Raw genomic sequence first — 21,425 nt, forward strand, 5'->3', positions numbered from 1 at the left:
AAAACCCAACACTTTTCATCTTTAAAGTCTAAATAAACCACATGCCTGGAATTTAAATGTAACTCCTTTGTCAGGTTTTGTTAAAATTTGCTGAAGATCATCCTTTAAGAGAATGTGAAAGGGAATCTTTCAAGTTCAGACATTAAAAACCCTTTGACTGTATTTAGGATTATTAGATAATTTGATGATTTCAAGAGCTCTCCACATTTTCACCTGAAGCACTCAGCTTTACATGAAAAGCATTAATTTAATTTTCAAAAGTTAGCCAAATGATACAACACAGAGTAGAAACTGCAATTTGGAACAAAAACTGTGTTTTAATGCTATAGCTGTCCCTATGCTGCTTGAATAAACTCTGTGACATGACAAGGTCTCACCTTTAGCAGTGAAACTACTGGTACTCTCTCCATAAAGTCTCCATCCTGTCCAAAAACAAATGCAATCCATCTCAGCTGCAATTATGTCTATGTCTGTGTACCAGGACAGAAAAATAACAATGAGAAGCAAAAGATTACATCTTATGGATTCTGTTTTGATATTTTAATACATCTTTTATGGCTCTTAAGAGTATCTTAATGTTTTAAGTAACATGTTCCATATCATTGTCTTGCCTGGACATGGGAAAATGATTTATTGCATTTAGTTACTTCTTTACAAAAACTTGAGCATTTTCAATAGAACTTACAATTCAGACAGTTCTAATGAACACACCTTTTATTATTATCAACTTTGGGTATTTCCAGTAAAATATCCTAGTTACATTTTACAGCTGTGTCTCACTTAACACAAATTAGTCTAGACCTCTCTTTCTGACTACACATTATCAAGGAAGAGATAACAGGGAATTAAACCATATTATTACAAGGTAATAAATACTCTAATCAGCCACTTCTGCATATCAGGTAAATAAATTTTATTTTAGAAACTTTACAGCTCCTTCATTGCAAAGCACATTTACTAAAAGCTAATATACTACCTTTTTATAGGATGGCTTTTTATTCCATTAGTTTATTATTATTATTGGTCATGTAAGGAGCATTTTTAACAAGCTATGCTCTGAGAAAGGATCTCTATTTATTCTTGGAAATATCTTGGCAGAATTAGCTGTACACTATCTATATTTGCACTCCTTAACCTCTAAAAGCAGTTGTTTGGTTCTTTGATTAGAAGGGTGGGTTTGATTATGTTCCAGACAGGGGTCATCTTTTAAGCCTTCTGAGTAGTCCTAAGGTATCTCCATGCTTTACTGATTTGGAATTACAGAACTTTTTGTTTGTTTAGTTCAGCTGGGAAAAAAAAAAAAAAAAAAAAAAAAAAAGTATTCCTCTGGGTCCTTATAACATGATATTTATCTTTGGTGCAAATTTCATCCCATGTTTCTTTGTGCACAGAAGCAGTAAATCCAAACTGCATGTTTGTGTGCATGTATGTATGTATATGTAAATTTAAGAAAAAAACATACTAAGAAGCACAAAATTCTTCTGAAGGTGTAGATAACTGTGAACAATGCAGCAGAAAACCTAGATATTGCTAAGACATAGTTACTCTGTGTTAGTTAACAAGCAAGTCTGTGATTAAGGAGAGTTCCACTGTAGAGATGGCAATTCATATATTACCAAAAAAAGGCAATCGATGACAGAAATAAGTTACTTAACTTGAGATAACACACAAGAAAATGATAATTGAGAAGACACTACAACAGCAACAGGATTTGGCAGTTAGGATACGTTTTAACAAATCTTCAACTCAAACTATATTCTCATCATACCATAAGGATCTCATAGCTGGAAATTCATCAGCAGTGTGAACAGATGTCAAAAAACTTTCAAAGCAACTGCCTTAGAAAAGATTCTACATATTAACTTAAATCAATTTATAAACATGCCAACATTTCTCAGAGTTCAACCTTCTCTCCTCTCTGTTCTTACCCTGAAAATATGAGGCACACAGGAAGAATGAAACCCCAGTATTTACCATTGCATCCTCAGGCAGAAAACCAAAGATGCAGTGGGCCAAATGAAATTCTCTCTCAATAAGAGCTCTTGAAATTGGAAGGAAAAAAAAAAAAAAAAAAAAAAAAGTGGATTTAACACTACAGAAAAAAAGTCATCAAAGGACAGTGATAGCATAACCATATCAGTATCAGAAGAAATATTTGATTCTGTGGGAAAAACTAAATGGAACAAAGCTGTTGCACAAATGCTAACAATATGGGAGGCCACAAGGGGGGAAGTCTTTATTTTCTGGGGGGGCTAACACTGAGAAACATTTCTCTTCTTTTAATGTATAAATGCAATTTACATAATAAATTATGTAAATAATTATATTTTTTTCATAAATCATAAAGTGAATTAGATTGGAATGGACCTTAAAGATTGTCTAGGTCCAAGCCCCCTGCCATGTACAGGGACACCTCCCACTAGATCAGATTGCTCAAAGCCACATCTAACCTGGCCTTGAACACTTCCAGGGATCTATTTGCAGTCTTTATATTCTAGAGAACTATTAGTGTTTGCTTGTTTTTGTTTCCATTTTAAATACTCTTTAGAAGATTCAGAAGATGACATAGAAGACTGAGGCTCTACTGCTACAAGAAATACAATTTCTAGTAAAAATCTGTGGGTAAGAGTTTTATATATTGGTTACCAAGACACTTTCTCTTCTTGGATATGGAAGACCACTGTCAGGGCATTGTAACTTAATATATACAACTTATGGCCTACCAGAGTGAAACACTGTATTTTGTAGTTGCTTGTAAAATGAATTTGTCAAAAAATATAAAGAAGAGTTTAGCCCATTTTTATAGAAAAGCAATCATGTTTTATGATATGTTGAAGCAACCATCTATTTGATACAAAGCATTTCACTTATAAGAGGCAAGCTAGAGAAATAAAAGCACTCTACCTAAAAGTATGGCAAGCATATAAATGCTGAGATGTTAAAAAAGAAAAGATATTGGACCTGCTAGTCCAAATGAAATAAAATATAGAGAGCTAATTTTGCCTCTTATCTGAGCCTTCTTCACAGACAAAAAGCCAATAGTCTAAGTTTCAATATGTGGTTAGCTGATGAATTATATTATGACTATTTAGTCAACAGATTTCAACACACAAACCATGGGTATCTGTGAATCTGTGGAGTAATTCTAAGAGGTCTATAAAGAAAATGATAATTTTTTTTTTTTTTTAAATAGTTTTAAGATGACCTACAGCACCAGTGAAAATATACTAATGTTCCAGGAACCAAAAGGATTGAAAATTGCTGGTTAGGTACTTGAACCTGAAGGATCACATAGAATTGCATATGTGATGCTTCCACATAGAATCTGAATTAATTTCTCATGAGTTCTGATAGTTATGTTGATACCTGGGCCTATGTTTTCCATTTCCTGTTATACTGAGAGTGAGCTCTAGCATAATTTTATAGTTTCTCTGAAAAGATACCCCACAAAAAACAGTCAGATTATCAGAACGAGTAAGCCATCATAGCTGTCAGCAAATCACAATGAAGTATCAGTGGAGCAAATGACAGCTTTCACCTATGACAGATCATGACAGCTGTATTTCTTACAGTCAAAAGCTACTAAAGCACCTATTTGTGAATGGTCGAGATTAAGCATTAACACTTTTGCAAATATTATACTTTCATAAATATATATATATTTAAGTTAAAATGATCTGTGAGAGTTACACAAAAGCAAGACAATTTTTGCAGGACTCAGGAAACAGTATGACTGAGATTTCACCTTGCCTTTGTAAGTATAGCATAAGCTTAGTAACTTCAAAGCCACTGCAGCTATTTTGCAGTATTTGAAATACTATTTTTAGCTACTCACACTAAGTCATCATTTCTAGGGGCCTACAAGAATTGCACAATTATTTCCAATTAATATTTTAGTGATATTCTTAATTATTAAATTAATTTCTCAATACAGAAACATTATGAGCTTTCTTTAGGTCTTAAAATAAGAAAAAGAAAGACCATAAGAGGCAGCTTCTTTGACACAGTTCTGTCATGACTATTTACAGACAGGTCTTTCAGCAAAGTGCATCAGATCACACAAGATGCCGAATACCTGCTGGGATCTTAAGTACTCCATTTTGGCAGAATATGCACTATGCAATACTGAAAGTGCTGTAATTTTCATTAGTAACAGTAAGACTTTCAGAAATCTCTTCATTTTATATTCTGAAAAAGTTACTCATCTGTAATTTACCACAACACAAACATTAAGACAGATTCAGCCTTTGAATGCCCTCAAAGTCCAGTGCTCTACAGTCTTTTCTAGCTGAGTTGTCATCAGTATGAAAAAGTATAAATACATTCCTGACAGTTAAACACCAAACCCATGATTCACCTGATGTTTAGAACAGTTTATCCTAAGTCACAATTCTGTCTCATTCTCCAAGAAGAGTGTCCCTAATAATAATTCATTATAAAATATTCCCCTAGTCAAGATTGCACAGGAAATCCCAGAGCTGCAAAATGATGGAGTCTGGAAAAGCGTTCTGGGACACTATTTCTTCAATCTAATCCTCTTCTGACACTCTTCCCTAAGCATTTACTGTTCGCTACTGACAGAGACTAAGTAAATAATTGATTAATGTTTAGTATGGGCTATTTGTATGTTCTTTATTCTTTACCAAAGTATCTTAGGTTCAGAATTGGTTTGGTTAAGGATGATATTTATACAACCCAAATATCATATCCTTACAGAGGGGCCTTTGAAATTCAAGGGTTGTATCTTATATGAGGAAATGAGCAAAGGCCACGTAGAAGACTTACCTCCTCCCATAGTATGTGCATAGGTCATGACTTCTAAAAACCTGCAGCAGAACAGGAGAAAATAATCTGTTGTGAAAGAGATTAGGCTGTTTCACATCAAGTTCCAGTCCAGAAAAATATGCCCAGACCACCGCTGTTGCACTCAGGCATGTCTGTAATTTACAATGTTGTGGACTGTATTCAGGAAAGAATGTAGATGTAAGCACTATATCCATCAAGTCATTTCCAAGGGAAATGCAGATATGGAATCTATAAGCAAAAACTGCAAAGTAACTAACAGGTAGTTTTAATTTTGTGAAGATAATTAATGGTGGTATATTCAAAATATGACAGTAAAGACAAATGTATCTGACTTAGCTTTTTACTGACAACCTGTTACTACTTTTTCCTTCTAAAGATATAGGGAGACATGCCCCAGTCAATAATATTTGACATAGATTTTTAAAGTTCAGGAGAAAGTTCAACTTGTAGTAGCTACATGTCAAGCATGCATATGCCTGTACTTGATTTTCTCAGCACTGACTTCTGCAGCTCTTTCTTTGGGAGGCTCGATCAGTTTGAACCTTCAGTAAAATGGTAAATATAGAATGCATTTAACTTATAAACTGTTCACATAAGTGACTGAAGGTCAAGCCTATTAGGCTCGCTTCAGCTCACATCAATTATCCCCACCACTGAAGGTGATGTAACTACAATTCCAGCTAATTAAATCTGTAATATTGAGATACAGTGCTTAATAAGGCGCAACATGGGAGAATTGAGTCAACTCTGTCAATCTTTTTTGTAGTAATGCACTTTGTCATCTAAATAGTCCAACAGCCTAAGATTTGTAGATGCACATTCAGTTGCCTTTTTCTAATCATAACAAGGCAGACTCCTTGGACCAGAAATTGCATTTTTTTTGTGGTAAAATATCCTTAAATTACATTAAATGGCATTGCAATAAATATATTATAGTACTGAAAAAGCTAATGCTGATTTAACATTCTACAAATAATTTATCACCTGTAAAACAGAAAGCCAGATAAATACCCTCCAAGCAATATCTAGATACTAACTGTAAGTAAACAGGGAACCAACTATCCAGTCACTCCTAGCAGTCAGTGTTAATTTTCTGTCTTTGTATAGCTGTAGATAATTACGTTCCTGTTAATTTACAGCTATGTTCTAATCCTTAATTTAAAACTCTACTGAGATTTTGATTTTAGCACCTGAACAATCATTTGACAATGCGTAAAGTGGCAAAGGAATACTAGTAAACCTGAGATCTAAGTTTTGTCCAAGGGTAAACATTCAAGGTAGAAAAGTAAGGAAAAATCCTAACTAAAGGAACATCATAACAATGACCCTGTTTTGAAGGTGGGTCATAAACCTGCCCATGCATGTGGTTACGTAGTCCTCCAACACCATTTCTTCCTTTCTGGGAAGGCCTGGGAGAAGTCCTTCGTTTTTTTTTTCTTCCTACCCCAAAGCTCAGGAATCAGCTGAGCCAACTAACAGAGTTAGATGCAGACTGAAATCTGATTGAAAGACATACTAGAAGTGAGCTGGACCAAAATACTAGTCTCTGACATATATGTCTGCCCAAAGTTTCTAAGTTGGTATAGACTGTGTTGTAGGTTATGGCTAAAGTTCTTTGAAACTGAAATGTGAACAGTTTAAATTAGGAATCAAACCCAGAACAAAACACAATTTAGTATACAGCATAAATGTAGTGATTGTCATTTCAGCCTTTACAAATGGAACTTCCACTGGTGTAAACTGATAAACATCACCAAAAATATACATGAGATAAAGATCTAAAAATTTAGTTAAAGATTCTCAAAATCTATAATGAAACAAGATCTTCTTATACAGGGAATTCTACATACTCTATCGAACTTATTACAGAAAATGTTTTAGTTTAAAATCCATAGGGCAAGTGACCTTGGTTTTCATATTTTTTAATGTCTCTGCAATAGTATTAATGTTAAATATTATTACTTCAGTAACTTCTAATTGACAAGGCAGGATTCCATGCTGTCTTACTCATTTGGGATGTTATTTAGCTGATGCTTAACATGAAATAATAATTATATTTTAAACATAAATGTACTGCTGCAGTGGCACTCAAGTTAAAATGCAAGGATTGCAAAGCTCTTCTATCACGCTTTCCATGACAAATTAACATTCAGCCCTTGCCACTAGCAGAGAGTCATTAATTATGCTTAGACAGCACAACAAAGTCAACAGGTGCTTGTAGAAAGGTCATACAGAGGGCTTTATAAGGAACTAAAAGCAATTGTTATGACAGAGCAAACCAGCAATACAGACAGAAGAAAAATAGATTTCTTGAAAACCGTTAATGTTGCTAAACAAGGAACACTTTGCCAGTAGCACTAAGAATATCTTGGGCTTTTAGATTAAAAGATGTAATAAAAACAAAAATATAAGCACAGATATACCAAACTGATTCAGCTTGAGGAAGTAAAATATTTCATTAAAGAAGATGCAACTTTGTCTTCTTTAAATGGCTTTAACTACAATTTTATTTTATGCACAGAAGAAAGCTTCACACTACGTATAAATAGCAGTTTATAATTATTCCAATCTGAATATACTACATACAAAAGCAATGAGCAGCACACATCAGATAGAAGAGGCCTACTTTGCTACTAAATTTCCTGCCAAAGATAAAATGATGAATTAACTTATCTGACTATGGGTTTTAAGAAAACGTAAAACAGGCTTGACGAATATGCCTGTATTTGTATAACCAGGATTGACTCTCCTCATCATAAGGCTGAAGAGACAACAGATACTAACATGGCTACATTATGCAACTGGACTTACTTAATAACCATTTTCACCTGCTTCACTTTATGGTAAAAGATTACTCCTGCTCTAAGTCTCATGGCCATTGCAGAGACTTCTCTGATTTTCTTTTCCTAAAGACAGAGTAGCAGACTTAAATGACTTAGTCCCCTTTTATAATGATTCTTTTTTCTACTCCAGTTGTAGTTACAGAAATTGACTGTACTGAGCATAAAAATAAAGAAGCAAAAAGAAGAATCTGCAGAACAAGAGAGTCTTCTGGACTGAACAACAGAAATGCAGTATCTGCCTGTCATAAAAACACAGTTTAAAGAAAGGCTCCTTCTTACTCTTGAGCTCCTTCCTGTTCTGGCCATTTTCACAGGCAGTAAAATAGCCAGCCTGTTGTAAAACCAAAAGGCAACTTCTAATTTACATCCTATTAACAGTCAAGTACTGTTAATGATGCAAAGTCAAAAAATAAAAATAAAAAATCTGTTTCTTTGTATAGAAGCATTGATACTGAACAAATAACTACATCTTTGTAATAAAAGCTGAGCAGTACTTGGAATAGAAACAAAGCTGTTTTTTGTGGTTCTACTTCATTAGTTCTCCCTGTTTAGCAAGAACTAAAAACAGAGAGAAAGGACCAAGAATTTTCTTTTCACTGGTGACCCACACAAAGACAATCCCTGTCCCCTCCACCTCTGACACCATGGGAGAGTATACAATTCTACCCCGTGAATGACTTTTATCTTAGCTGAAGTAGGGGAGCACTTCCTTGATTTCTTAAGGAATAAGACTGACTATTACAACAGCACCAACAGGTCCATTATGTGGATTACTAAATTTCTGACACCACTTCTAGTTCTCGTAGAAAGACTGTTTTAAAAGAAGAACTGAATATTCTTTAGAATTCTCCTCTTTTTTATAATGCTATATACAGATTAACATATTTAAAATTGTGAGTCTGATGCCCTCCTCCAGGCAAACTATTTCTAAAATCATTAATATTAACATGTGAAATACCTTTGAGTTGATATTTCAGCACATAGTTCCATTCCTAAAAATGAAATATACTTGTCCTAGTTTAGATGAGTTTCTGAGGTTTAAAATAATAATAATAAATAAAGCAATATACCTTTCTTCAAGGTTCCTGGGACACCTGGGACTGAAAATCCTACAGACAGAACTGCAAGTCTACCACATGAAAAAGAACAGAGATCTTTATTAAAGATCCCTTATTCACTTGGAATCTTGTTCATTTTGTGGATAAACTTGTGATACAGGCCACAGCAATGGAAATCAAAGCAGCTGGGATGACAGTAAAAGCAGTTGAGTAATAGATGATGTGAGCCAAGATTCACATTATGTGGTAGTCTAAATACCTTAGCATGTGCTATAATACCGTGTTCTAAAAGGATATTGTTTAAAGCTTCCTATACCCTAAAATAAAAATGCAAGCAAACCACCACAGATACCTAGACACTTTATTTTCATCTATGTTAGTTCTTGGTTCTGGGCATTTAAGATAACCACTATGAAGTCATGATCCATATAGATATACACATTAATCTTTCATGACCATGTCAAACCTCAGTTTTTATGCACTGACCATGATCTCTAAAGGATTGTTTTTAGTAAAGTACTATTATTTTTAAAACCAATAACAGCAGTGACATATATGTCATAAATGATCCATAAAACCATATTCAAGATTCCACTCTTTCACCGGAAAAGTAAACATCAACTAGTCCTGCCAGCAGAGCAAAGATGTGCAAGTTTACTTGAATGTACACTGAATATTCAAATCCTATAGAAAGAGGTGAAAGATAACATCAGTGTTCATAAGTCAGTGTTTGTACACAGAGAAAGGTATTTGTAAGGACTATAATGACTATATAAATTACTTTTAAGCTGCTTATACATTACATCTCCTGTCTTTTGATAACGTATGATTATTCTCATCATTCTTTCAAATTTCTGAAACAGGAATTCTGGGAAACAAAACAAACAAACAAACAAACAAACAAAAAAACAGCCTTGTCTTAGCTTTAGTATTTAGTACCAGAGGAGTGGAGGGAAGAATAATGTTCTCTCTGCTTGATCATCTCCTTTAATCTTTATTGGAAAACACTTGAACCCCTTGAATTCTTAAGTCCATCCTCTTCAGATCAAACAGACTTCATCTTCTCAATTAAAAGAAAAAAAAAAAAAAAAACGGGGCGGGGGGGAGGGGTTGTATTGAGTGATAAATAACACTTATTTGTCTCTAAATAACTGTGGGAGGCTATCTGGTTAACCCTTGCATAGTGTTTTAATAATTTATGTACCATTGCATGTTCACTTACTATGTAAAATCACCAAGAACATTACAGGCAGCTTGCCCAATGGCAAAATTCAATGATTCCTATGTTTAATGGAAGGTTAAATGAAAGCAAGAAAAATGCATAAACAGCTATTTGATACATGAGAATTTAAAATAAATTATAAAGATTTAGATTGCGACTCAATGACTTTTCTCCTCAATTATCTGATTTAATTTTAATTCACTTTTAAAGCACACTCGGCAAGAAAGGAAGCTCTTACTCCTGTGGGAGATAAGAGTAAAAGCAAAAATGGGACAGATTTTTGAAACATTAAAATTAATGATGTCTGAGAAATCATTATGGTTATAAACTTTGAGCCTGACAGTTTTAATTGAAGGCTCACAAAAACTGAGAAACAGTTAAATAAACTGAAAGACCAGATGGTCTCAACCTTTAGGGAATTAAATACAGACAAATAAGTTGGTAAACAGGAGTCAAAAGTCAGAAACTAAAGAAATTCTGGTGTTTTGAGAGGTCTGATTTCTGATTAAAGTCTTAAGATCATTTTTCTAGAGAAAAACAAAAAAACAGCTTTCCTGAATGCTACTTTTCTAAGAGCTTTTCCATCACATACATTAAAAAGCTTTAGATTTGGTATCTCTAACCAAGATCAGATCCCCAAATATAGTTATTTTCATAAGAGGCATCAAGATTTACAAGTGCCAAAGAAAGAGGAAAATATTCTCTGTCTTTGGCCAGATTTTCTTGATAAATAATTCAAAACAATTAATGACCAGTGTCAAGTAAGATGACAAACATTAAAGACTTACATTAATTGTCAAAAAAATGACTTCATTAAGTTCAGTAGCTAAATGGAGAACAAGCACAGGAATTATATTTAATTAATGCGAACTGATTAGCGTTATAAGAGGAATTAGTACATTACCTTCCTATTTACCTGCCAGTTAGATTTTTAATAAAATCCAAGCAAACAAAAAACAAGCAGCAAGCCTGTGTGAAGCATTATTTCTTAGTGGTTATATGCTCACCACAAAAGTGAGCTATATTCTACTGAAATTCTTCAAGTTGCATAATGTTATGGAAACAAGCTTAATGCAATAAAAAGTGTTTGGAAAAAAAGACAGTCACGGGAAAAAAAAAAAAAAAAAAAAAAAAACTTTTTTTCAATGTAGCAGAAAGTAATTTCAAATATTACCAGTTTTGATATTTTTATTTAATCTGAAAATATATTAATTTGGCATTAATTTAAGTTTTGTATGCCACTTTGACCTTTAAAACGCTATTTCTAGAGACCAGAACTACAATTAGAAATGTGGTTTTCAGAGTGTTAGCAGCCATTCTTGCAAATTGCTGTCTTAACAGGGGAGCAGAAGTTCAGGAAAGAAAAATTTGTCTCTTTCTCTGTCTGCTAGAAATTTAATTATTCAGGAATTTTCACATTTTTAATATCAGACTGAATCAAGCTAATAGCAGAAACCAAATGTCTTAATCACCTAGCCTGTTCAACCTATGTTCCACATAAAATCACTTACATGTTTTCCTTACATGTATTTATTTCATTCTTACTGTTTATTTGTCCACACAGGACTAAAACATTACCCCAATTAGATCTGGCAACCATATCACCACTCTTCTCAGAAAAACAAAAACAACAACAAAAAAGGATTAAAAGGATTTGAAAAAACAAACAAACACCATTTCAGTCTTTAGGTCAGAATTCAAGCATTTTAGTGACAGTGGTGGGAAATGCATAATATCTAGGAGCTTGCCCATAGGCTCTGTCAGCTGTTCTTTACATATGCAAACGATTTCAATTTCTATTACTTTGTGACAAACATTTCTGCAGTTGAAATGTAACAATATAAAACTTCAATTTCTTTCAAATAGTAGCACAGATGATTACAGGCAAACAGAATTCCTTTCAAGTCATTCTAATCTGAGAAAATTATGGGAGACTGGAAAAATTCAACTACAGTTTGATGGTTAAAAGTAGAGAGCAATTCAGTTCAGAGGTTTCAGACAGTTCACTAATGATAGAAAATGCATCAGTGACTCATCAAAAATCAGCCATTTTTAGCAAAAATACACTCATCACAATACTCTGATGACATCATTTTCAGTAATAACAATCAACAACATTTACCCAGTTTTACTTCTAAATGATAGAGACTGAAACAAATTCTCTTTATCACATTCTTCCATTTCTACTGAAAGGCAAGCAAACAGCCTGTGCCTTAAAACTCTGGTTTGTGAAATAGAACGGTGGAAGAAAAGTTAGTTACTTTTAAAGTCTGACACTCAGTTTCACCAGGAAGAGATTAGGATAAAAAATTCTGCTACCTGCTATATACACAATCATATTGTCTGGACTCTTCTACCCTTCCCCTCTCCCCAAAATGCTGTGCATCATCTTGAAATTCACAAGATTTCATAAGCAAGGAAGATGACTTCTGGTCAGTGGAATACAGGGTAAGAAAGAGAGAGTCTGAGAGGAGATTCATCAGTCCCCTCCATAATACTTTGAGCTAACAGCACGAACAAACCAAGAAACAGTGGAAGAGTAAGAATTTCTGCTACTTCTACAGAGCTAAAGAAGTGTGGAAAGAAGTTGCCTTTTGAAGGAAGCTATTCTATAATGTGGCTTTGCGAGCAACAAGAAGAATCAGTCAGAAAACAAAATTAAAGCATTGGAAGACTCACCCCAGTGATGGCCTTAGAAGTGTTACAAAGGTGGCACACGAGCCCAAATGGGTTCACCATCAAGAAAGATTATCTACACCATTCTGGAAGACATTAAACATCAAAATGAAAGTAGCCAATTGTTTATTTCAAAACTGGTGAAAAATCTGACCTGTTAGCAAGTAGGATAGATAATACTGAAATTCAACCACGAAAGGAAGAGAACAGACTGAAACTAATGACAAAACAAACTGACCAAACAAAAAAAAATACACCAAACTAGCATCCACAACCTAAGCCCTGTCAAAAAGGCTAAGATTATATTTTAAAAGGCTGGAATGAAGGCTTTGATGAAGTTAGGGTAAATGAAATTAGGGTAAACATTTATTCTATAATTTATTCCATTGGCCAAAAGCAGATGATCCGAAAGATACAGATTACTTCAGCACTTCTTTGTCCTTCCTAAAGTAAGGTCTTCTATACTGAAAAGGAATGCAATGTCACTAGTGAGGTCACTGGAATTCAGTATTAGAACCACAGGGCACAAAACTAATAAGGTTTAGGAATAGACTTTTCTCCGAGAGAATCTCTCTTGTGCACACATATATATGTACTTACGTTCTGTAGTACAAATCTAAATCATACTACAAATGTAGATTGTTTTCACTGCTTTCCCCTGTTCAGTATACCCGTAGGCAGACAAAAACTTTACGCCATTTTCAGTCCATGCATCCCTCATTTTCACTAGTAACATCTACAAATTTGTTTCTTGTAGAGGGAGACTCAACATCTCTTTTTGACAAGCACATAGATGCTGCCATGAGATGCTAAGAAAAAAATTGCATTTGAACTTAAACATTAAAAAAAAAAAAAAGTCCCCCCAAATTAATGTCACTTTGTGATACTTACAGAGTATCAAATATATTTTTAAAGGGACTACTTATTTATTTTATTTTCCAATGACTTTTAAGACAGAAGTTGAAAATTTTATATCTTCAAGCAGATAAGACAAGTAACTGCTGGTTCATCCTTTCCTTACCCTGGTATGTTTCTCATGACTTCTTGATTTAGTATGATAAACCAAGAAGCATTAAAAAGGAAAAGTGTATTTTGAGCTTTCCAAAAGACAAGTGTGGAAGAAAGAGCAGCAGTAAAATTTCCTGTTCTCTGAGACTGCAAGCTGCTCACCCTCTGAAAGTAGGTAGGGCTTACTATAATTTTTATTGCGCAAACATTTCTCATCAAAACTATGCTAACTGCAACAGAAAGGAAGATATTTATATCAAGTTTTTTTATTATTTTTTTATTATTATTATTATTTTCTGAGAACAGGCTTCAATTTCACTTTCACAGCCATTATTCGCCACTTTTGAAACGAGAACTTCCAGTGTATCATTTATAGGCTAACAACTATAAGTGTATTTTAATACTTTCAGCTCCTATTTTCTGTTAGTACAGGCTAATTTTCCTGTAAGTCTTGAAAGCAGCCATCCGACATCAGTCAGGATGAAACCATCTTAGATTGTATATGATTTCATAATAATGCCTGCTCACACCTGAGTCCATTTATTTTTAGTACAGGAAAGCAGATATTTATTGAAAAAAAAAAAAAAAAAAAAAAAAGAAAAACAAGATAAATATCACACTGCTTATAAAACTGGATATCTAAGGTCAGATTTTTTTTTCTGATAATAATTAATCATATTGAGACTTTGAGAGGTTGTATCTTACTATGTAACATGATTTTGTCCATCACTTGGCCTTCCTGTTATTAAATCTCTTTGATCCTGATAATGTCAGCACAAAATGCACCAGCACACCAAGTAAATAATTATTCTAGCCCCTTCACCTACATTTGATCTACTGAAAATTTTGAAAAAAGAAGAAAAAGTCAGGCCAGTAGTTCTAACAAGATTAATGATGCAACAGAGCTCTATTTTCTACATCCTGCACTGGTAAGTGAAGTAGAAAGCACCAGCACGGACTTATTGTTTGCTCTCCATGCTAATGTGAACAACGTAAACAAACCAAGAACAAGCACTAGTGGGCACACGTTCCTTAATTTCACTCCTTCCAAGAAAAGGATTTGTGATTTATAGTGTTGGTAGTGAGTAATTTCCCCACACACACATTAGCACTAATCAGGAAAATAAAAGGTTTAATATTTCTCTTTGGCTGACTCACATGAACATCTGTCAATTGAAAGTTATTAGTCTGATATGAACTAACCTTTGTCAGAGAAAAGCAGAAAGGTAAGCAAATACTGATTAAAATCATTTACCACAACTACACTGTGAATCCTTGTACACATTGGTCAATTCTTGTTAGCAAGTTTGGAGGGCTTTTACGATAATTTTCTAGTAAATTCATTGCACAATAAATGCACTGTGAATGCATTTTTGTCCCACTTCATTAAAATAATGCATTTATTTTGATTGATTAGAATATTTAAGACTGAAGTATGTTGGTATTAAAAAAGTGATATACAGTGAGTAAAGTTTCATCCATCTCCTATTATTTTAGTAGTAATAGTAGTAATAGTTTTTGTAACTTGGGTATTTATGAAAATTAATAGAGCATTTGCTGAGCTATTTTTGCATGCTTTATATTGCACATGATTAAATACTACAAAAAAAAATGCTGAATAAAAAGATTCTAGAGCAAATCCAATAATAATAAAGCTTTTAGCTCAATCTGTAATATGAGCTATTTTACCTATTAACTGACTGTGTTGTTACTGAGATGATCACCAAAGAGTCTGCCTAATGATCATTCAATGAATTTCTTTAACTTGGAAGAAAATAATTAGTGTTTTCAAAACAAAAATACAAAAGAGATGCAAACGCAAAGAGGTAAATACTTCACACATGAATGATAGGGAAAAGGAGTAATGGTTTTAAAGTAAAAGAGAGATTTAGATTAGATATTAGGAAGAAATTCTTTACTATGAGGGTGGTGAAGCACTGGAACAGGTTGCCCAGAGAAATTCCAGGTGCCCTATGCCTAGAAGTGATAGAGCCAGGTTGGACAGGGCTTTGGGCAGGCTAGTCTAGTGGAAGGTGTCCCTGCCCATGGCAGGGAGGTTGGAACTGGATGGTCTTTGAGGTCCCCTCCAACCCAAATAATTCTATGGTTTTGTGAACTGATGTCTGCTTTTTTATTATTTTAATATATATACCCTTTAATATATAAGGGTAATATTTTGACTGGCTTTCCAAATTTGCTGCAAAGATTTCAATAAAATTTAAAGAATTTACTATAGCTGTGCCATTTCAAAATGTTATGTTATTACTTTCTTGGTAGCGCTGTTGAAAGATCATGGAAAGAAGGAATAGTGCTTACCCAAATGAGAACTGATGACAGATATAAAAGATAAAGTTCATAATAGTTTTCTTTGATCATTAGAATTTTGAGGTCTTTCAAAATTCATTATACTTGCCTTTTTTTTTTTTTTTGGTAAATAAACAAATGTGAAAGCTAAGTTAATTTGACATAATTTGATGTTAATTTCATTTCATTTTAAAATTATTTTATTTCTGAAATAGACTTTTTGTATTATTCCTGCTTCTTGAAGTTCTCCCAGAACATCTGAAACCCCTACCTTCTATCCAGTAGAGTCCTTCCTGTGAAATTCAGGTTAGCTGTATTTATTACTGGTATAGAAAAGCATGAATTCATATTTTAACTCATAATACTAGCCATGCACGATTAATCACAATACTGAGACCATAAGTCACTCTTTATATAAATTTGCTGGAGCAGTATCAGTAAAAACCTCCAACTATTTTGTTAGAAGGAGATTATGTCATGCTTCTCTCAAAGAATTATTTAATCCTCTGGGCTTGAAAAAACAGGATGACATACTATTCCCCTGAAAACACTGGGAGTTTTTGCTATTCATTAAAAACCAGGTTTTAACCTGAAACTATTTTCAGAAGTCTTGTTAAGCAATGCTTAATTTTTTGACAGAGCATTGTCTTATAACATAGCTAATAAAATCATCCTCCTCCCACCCCAAAAATGATGCGTGTTACTTGTCAAGAAAAATTAGGTAGTATCTCCATTACTCCAAGTTTACCATATATTTACTAGAGGTAAAATGGGCTCATCCTCTTGAAGCAGGAAATGTCCCTTGTGTCCTCTAAGCAGCAGTAGTTTTTATCTCAGCAATCTGTTTTCAAAGCTCTTGACAAAACCAGTTAAAACTTACACCTTCACATATTTTACATGCATTAGCAAGTGCGTGTACAGTTTTAAAAGCAGACATACAATGCTTAGTAGAATGCTAATAAAGATATTGCTGTGTTCAGAACTAATTTGATTCTTCCTCTCAAAGTTACAGTTCACTCCTTGTAATACCCGATTTGTATGTTGTCAACATTTTAAAAGTTTTGTCAGTAATCTTATATTGACCTTTGCCAGTATCTCCTGTTGGGTAACCTGCAAAATGGAACTTAAGACAAGATTTTTTGTTTATAGCAATGTAAATTATGTTTTACATTGTATTAAAACAAAGAAAAAAACAGTATTGATACTAAGTACTATGCAGGTTTCCTGAATTCCTGATTTTTTTTCTTTTGTTGATTTGGTTTTGTTTGTTTTTTGAAAATGAAGATCAGAAGCACTGGACAGCATGATGTTTTATTTTCTTTGATTGAGGCTAAGCAAGCACCTAATACAAAGAAAAAAGCCAAATTGCTTTTTTTCTTCCATCAGACATCATCTTAATTTGCCAAATATAATGGTGATATACAGTCTCCCTACTATTTTGTATAATATTACATTTGTATTTTATTTTTCTCAGACTCATAAGAATAATATTCAAATCAACAAAATTTATTGAAATAAACCAACAAAAGTTTTTACATTTTTAAACATGTCTAAAACTCCCACTAGAATATTTCACATTTCAAGTAAAAATCCCACATTCATAACAATTTTGACCTTGGGCAGTTAAAACAATCTTTTGTTGTTGTTGTTGTTGTTGTTGTTGTTGTTGTTGTTAATGAAAATATAGCTCCTTCCAGACTTCCTTTTTGTATTTCAAAAGAATATCAGGAAAAAACACAGACTTTTCAATTGCTTCTCTGCATAAGGCAGAACCACATAACGCCAGAGTATCTGAACAGATCACGTTCTGTCTTTATATGGTTGTAAATCAACTTTTTTTTTTTTTTTTCATTACACATTTCCACTTTCATGGTGTAGAATTCAGCTCTTACCAGGATTGTCTGTATCAATAAGGTTCCTGCCTATTAGAGAATGGTAGTCATCTTATCTGCAGAGCAGAAGCATCGTAAGTGTTTGAAGGGCAAGATATGCCTGACAGTTTCTTTTGCCAAGAAAAGAGATAGGAAGAAATTCAAAACTAGCCCAAAAGAATTAGGGATGAGTCTAAGCTATACATTAGTACTTTATTGCAAAAGAGAAGCAAATTACCTGTTTCAAATGTATTATCTTTCTTTAGAGGTAACAGAATCAATGGAAAATTAAATCCTAAATAAAGAAGGACATAATGAACGTCATAGAAAAGGCCAATAAAATAAAGGAAGATATAGTTATAGAATAGATTGAAAAAGTAGTGAAAGAGCAATAAGTGAAAACAGTTCTTATTATCTCAATTTGTAGTGATTATTCTAGACTTGCTTAATCGACAAGCAAACTCCTCATGAGCAAAGCTTTGGGAGGTCTGATTTAAGTTCTAAGGAATTCCCAGAACTTCTTGATAATATAAGACAGCCAAAGCTTATTAAAAACAAACAAACAAACAAACAAAAAAAAACAGTTCTTCAGACCATTGAGAGAAGTCTTTTTTTTAAAAAACAAAAAGAGCATGGTATTGGGACTTGACGTCAGAGCACAAAAATTTCATAGATCATCTGGTCTTAAAAAAAAAGATTGTAACTCCTTAGTAAAAGATTATTCTCTTACTACGGACTTGTGTCTATCTAATGCTCTGGGAACTTGATCAGGAAAGATGGTCTGTCCAATGTATGTCAATAATCACAGAAGCAGCATTACCTATAGTAACACTCCTGTACGTTGCCAAGTATTGGGTAACAGATACAGACTGGTGGATTCACTGCTCTCTCTTCCTACTCTACAAGTCTCAAAACCTGTGGGAATATAACAAATTCCAAACAAATTTGTCTGAATATAGTTAGGTAATAAACCTGAAAATGCAGACACTTCTTAAACTGTATGAGATTTATGCCTCTTTATAAAACATAGCCAGCAAAGCCTTCTGTGAATAAGTAGGAGGGAGCAGGATTTATCCCAACCAACATGAGCCTAACTGTATCAGCTCTAAACATCTATCTTGTTGCTAAAGCAGATGTTTGTTCTACAAAAGAAATACTTATGACCCAATACTGTAAGAAAAGATGTCATCAAGCAAATCAGCTTGAGCATGTTTTTGGACGTGAAACCTTCCCACTGATTTCTGAATATTGTATTCTGCAAAAATCCATTTCAGCTACAGCATAGCTTTTGGAGCTATACTAATAGCTCCAATTAAAAGAGTACAGCATTTTTCAGTACACAGTTCCTTTTATGCCACATAGGAAAAACTGTGGCAAAATATGGAGAGAGTGCATTTGTTAAGAATGTGTGCAAGGGAATATCAAGAAAAGTTAGAACAATTTGATCAAAAGTCTCAATTTCAAGTGAATTAATAAACTGTATTTACCCATTTGTTATTTTCATTTTCAGCTGAAGTGGCTTTAGTTCAATTTAGCTGAATTAATTTTAAAATTAATTCAGTTAAGCTTAACTGAATTAAAGCCACTTTGATTCTGGATAAGGGTGCCTGCATAGAGCTTCACTTAAACACTTTAAAAATTCATTTAGATTAATTTTCCCCAGTGTCTGCATGTAGACAAAACCCTTAAACTGAGTGCAATGGGAAATGCAGAAATGATGTGTGAAGTGCCACTACAAACTTATTTCTGAAATATCCTATTCAGCAACACAGAACTTCATCGTTTTTAATGCATTTAAAATGTATGTATACAAACACACACAAGCATGCGTTGAAACTCAGGGAGGAAGAGGCATAGGTTTTCCTCCACCAATTCAACTGTAGTAGTTCTGTAGTTCTGTAGAACTGTAGTTCTTTGCAAATCAGTACGTTATGCTTTCACAGGAGGATGTACTAACAAAATTAATTAAACAACATGAGAAAAAGACTTCTTAAAATTATACCTTACACTGCTAGAAATGTTTCTTGTACTTTGTTTTCATCATCATGGCTGTATGTGAAATCTGTAGTCTGTTCCCTCCTTGCACTGCTGTTAAATTTAGTGTCCTAAAGTTGTGAACCTCACTCCAATAGTTGTTCACTGAGCTGAATAAACATCTCCTCCCTGACTCTTCAGGTTATATAACAACTTTACATGACACATCTGCACATTTTGCCTACACAAGGTATATTTTGTTTTTAATTCTCATAGCCCACTTGCAGAAGATGCCTTTCATTTCAGAGGAGGTTTATTCTCAGTTGCTATTAATTACTAAAATCTTTAAGTATTTGGACTGAACTATGAGGGCAGCCTGTATTACCACATTCAGGGATACTGACAAATCAGCAAATACATGGTAGCCTACACCAAGTGAATACGTGTTCCTGAAATTGGAAGACATATTGGAAACCAAATCATTACATTCAGACAACTTACTTTTTCCTAGTCATAATGGTGTATTATGAGAAGGAGCATTTCCAGGAGAAGTCTACCACAGAGCAATCCAAAGAAAGCCTGAATAAAAACAGTAGCATCTATGAAGGATGTCCAGATAATCATCAGTAGCAAACAGTTGCCAGCTCATTCTTATAGCATTCTCAATACTTACTGCATATCTTACATTTGCTTTAAAATGTTGATGATTTAGGTTTGACACAAACTAAAGGAAACTTGAGACTAATACTAAGAAAACCACCTTTTAGACTTAAAAATTAAGAAATAAAATAGTATCAGTTTATTTCTAACACTAACACACTGGATAAAGGTATTTTGAGGAATTCACAGCTCCTTAACCAAGCTTAATACATATTTTATTTATTTATTTATTTATTTATTTTGGTGTGGTGATTCCATTAGGATTATACAATGGTAAATCCGGCCCAAATAGTACCACTGTAGGTTTTCTGAATATTTACTGGAGATAGTCAGCTACCAAAAGCTTTTAACATTCTCTGCTAGTTTTCATAGTTTTCAGTTATGTCCACACGGATATTCCAGATATTAAAAAACAAACAAACAAACAAAAATACCACCAGCAAAACAAAACAAAAAACACAAGAGTCACCATAGCAAAAGGTACTAAGTGATTCTGATCCTGTTTGAAAGTTTCACCCTTATAGAAACTCTAAGAATTGCAATGTGGAGAAAAACTTCATGCTGCAGCTCAATTCTGACATTTGATTTGATTTGTTATTTGATAGAATTAAGCTAAACTCTAAGGGTAAGATGCACTTTATTTCAGATTAAGTACATACATTCTGACATATACTCTCGTTAGACATTTACTTACTACAGATATGAAGACTTAAAAAAGACATGTAATTTCTGAAAAGAAAGGCTTAAAATATAGATGCCAAATCAATCAAGTACATTGAAAGTCCACAGAGACTGAAAACCATTGTTCTAGTGAACAGGAGCCGTTAATAAAATAGTCTGAAATGCATGTGGAACATTATTTTATGTGGAAATTAATAATGTACTCATTTAAGTGATCAATACTACTTAAACAGAGTATTTGATGTTCTATGACATTTCTGTAGATGACTATCATCAAGCGCAATGATAAAGGCTGAAGAAATATAACGTAGCTGTAAATAAC

General features: G+C 33.6%; 1 protein-coding gene across 4 annotated transcripts in view; it reads right to left on the bottom strand.

Annotated features, from left to right (window-relative positions):
- Positions 1 to 21,425, bottom strand: part of ADGRA1 (adhesion G protein-coupled receptor A1) — a 270,862-nt gene that overhangs the window by 82,656 nt on the left and 166,781 nt on the right. Inside the window, exon 2 of one of the 4 annotated variants that reach the window (XM_035330802.1) lies at positions 12,609 to 12,691. The exons of the other annotated variants lie outside the window; for them this stretch is intronic. Coding sequence (XP_035186693.1) covers positions 12,609 to 12,668 — 60 coding nt within the window. The 5' untranslated portion in view covers positions 12,669 to 12,691. The remainder of the gene's footprint in view (positions 1 to 12,608; positions 12,692 to 21,425) is intronic. 4 annotated transcript variants of the gene reach the window in all.

The sequence above is a fragment of the Oxyura jamaicensis genome, chromosome 6 (assembly GCF_011077185.1).
Source record: "Oxyura jamaicensis isolate SHBP4307 breed ruddy duck chromosome 6, BPBGC_Ojam_1.0, whole genome shotgun sequence".
NCBI lineage: Eukaryota > Metazoa > Chordata > Aves > Anseriformes > Anatidae > Oxyura > Oxyura jamaicensis.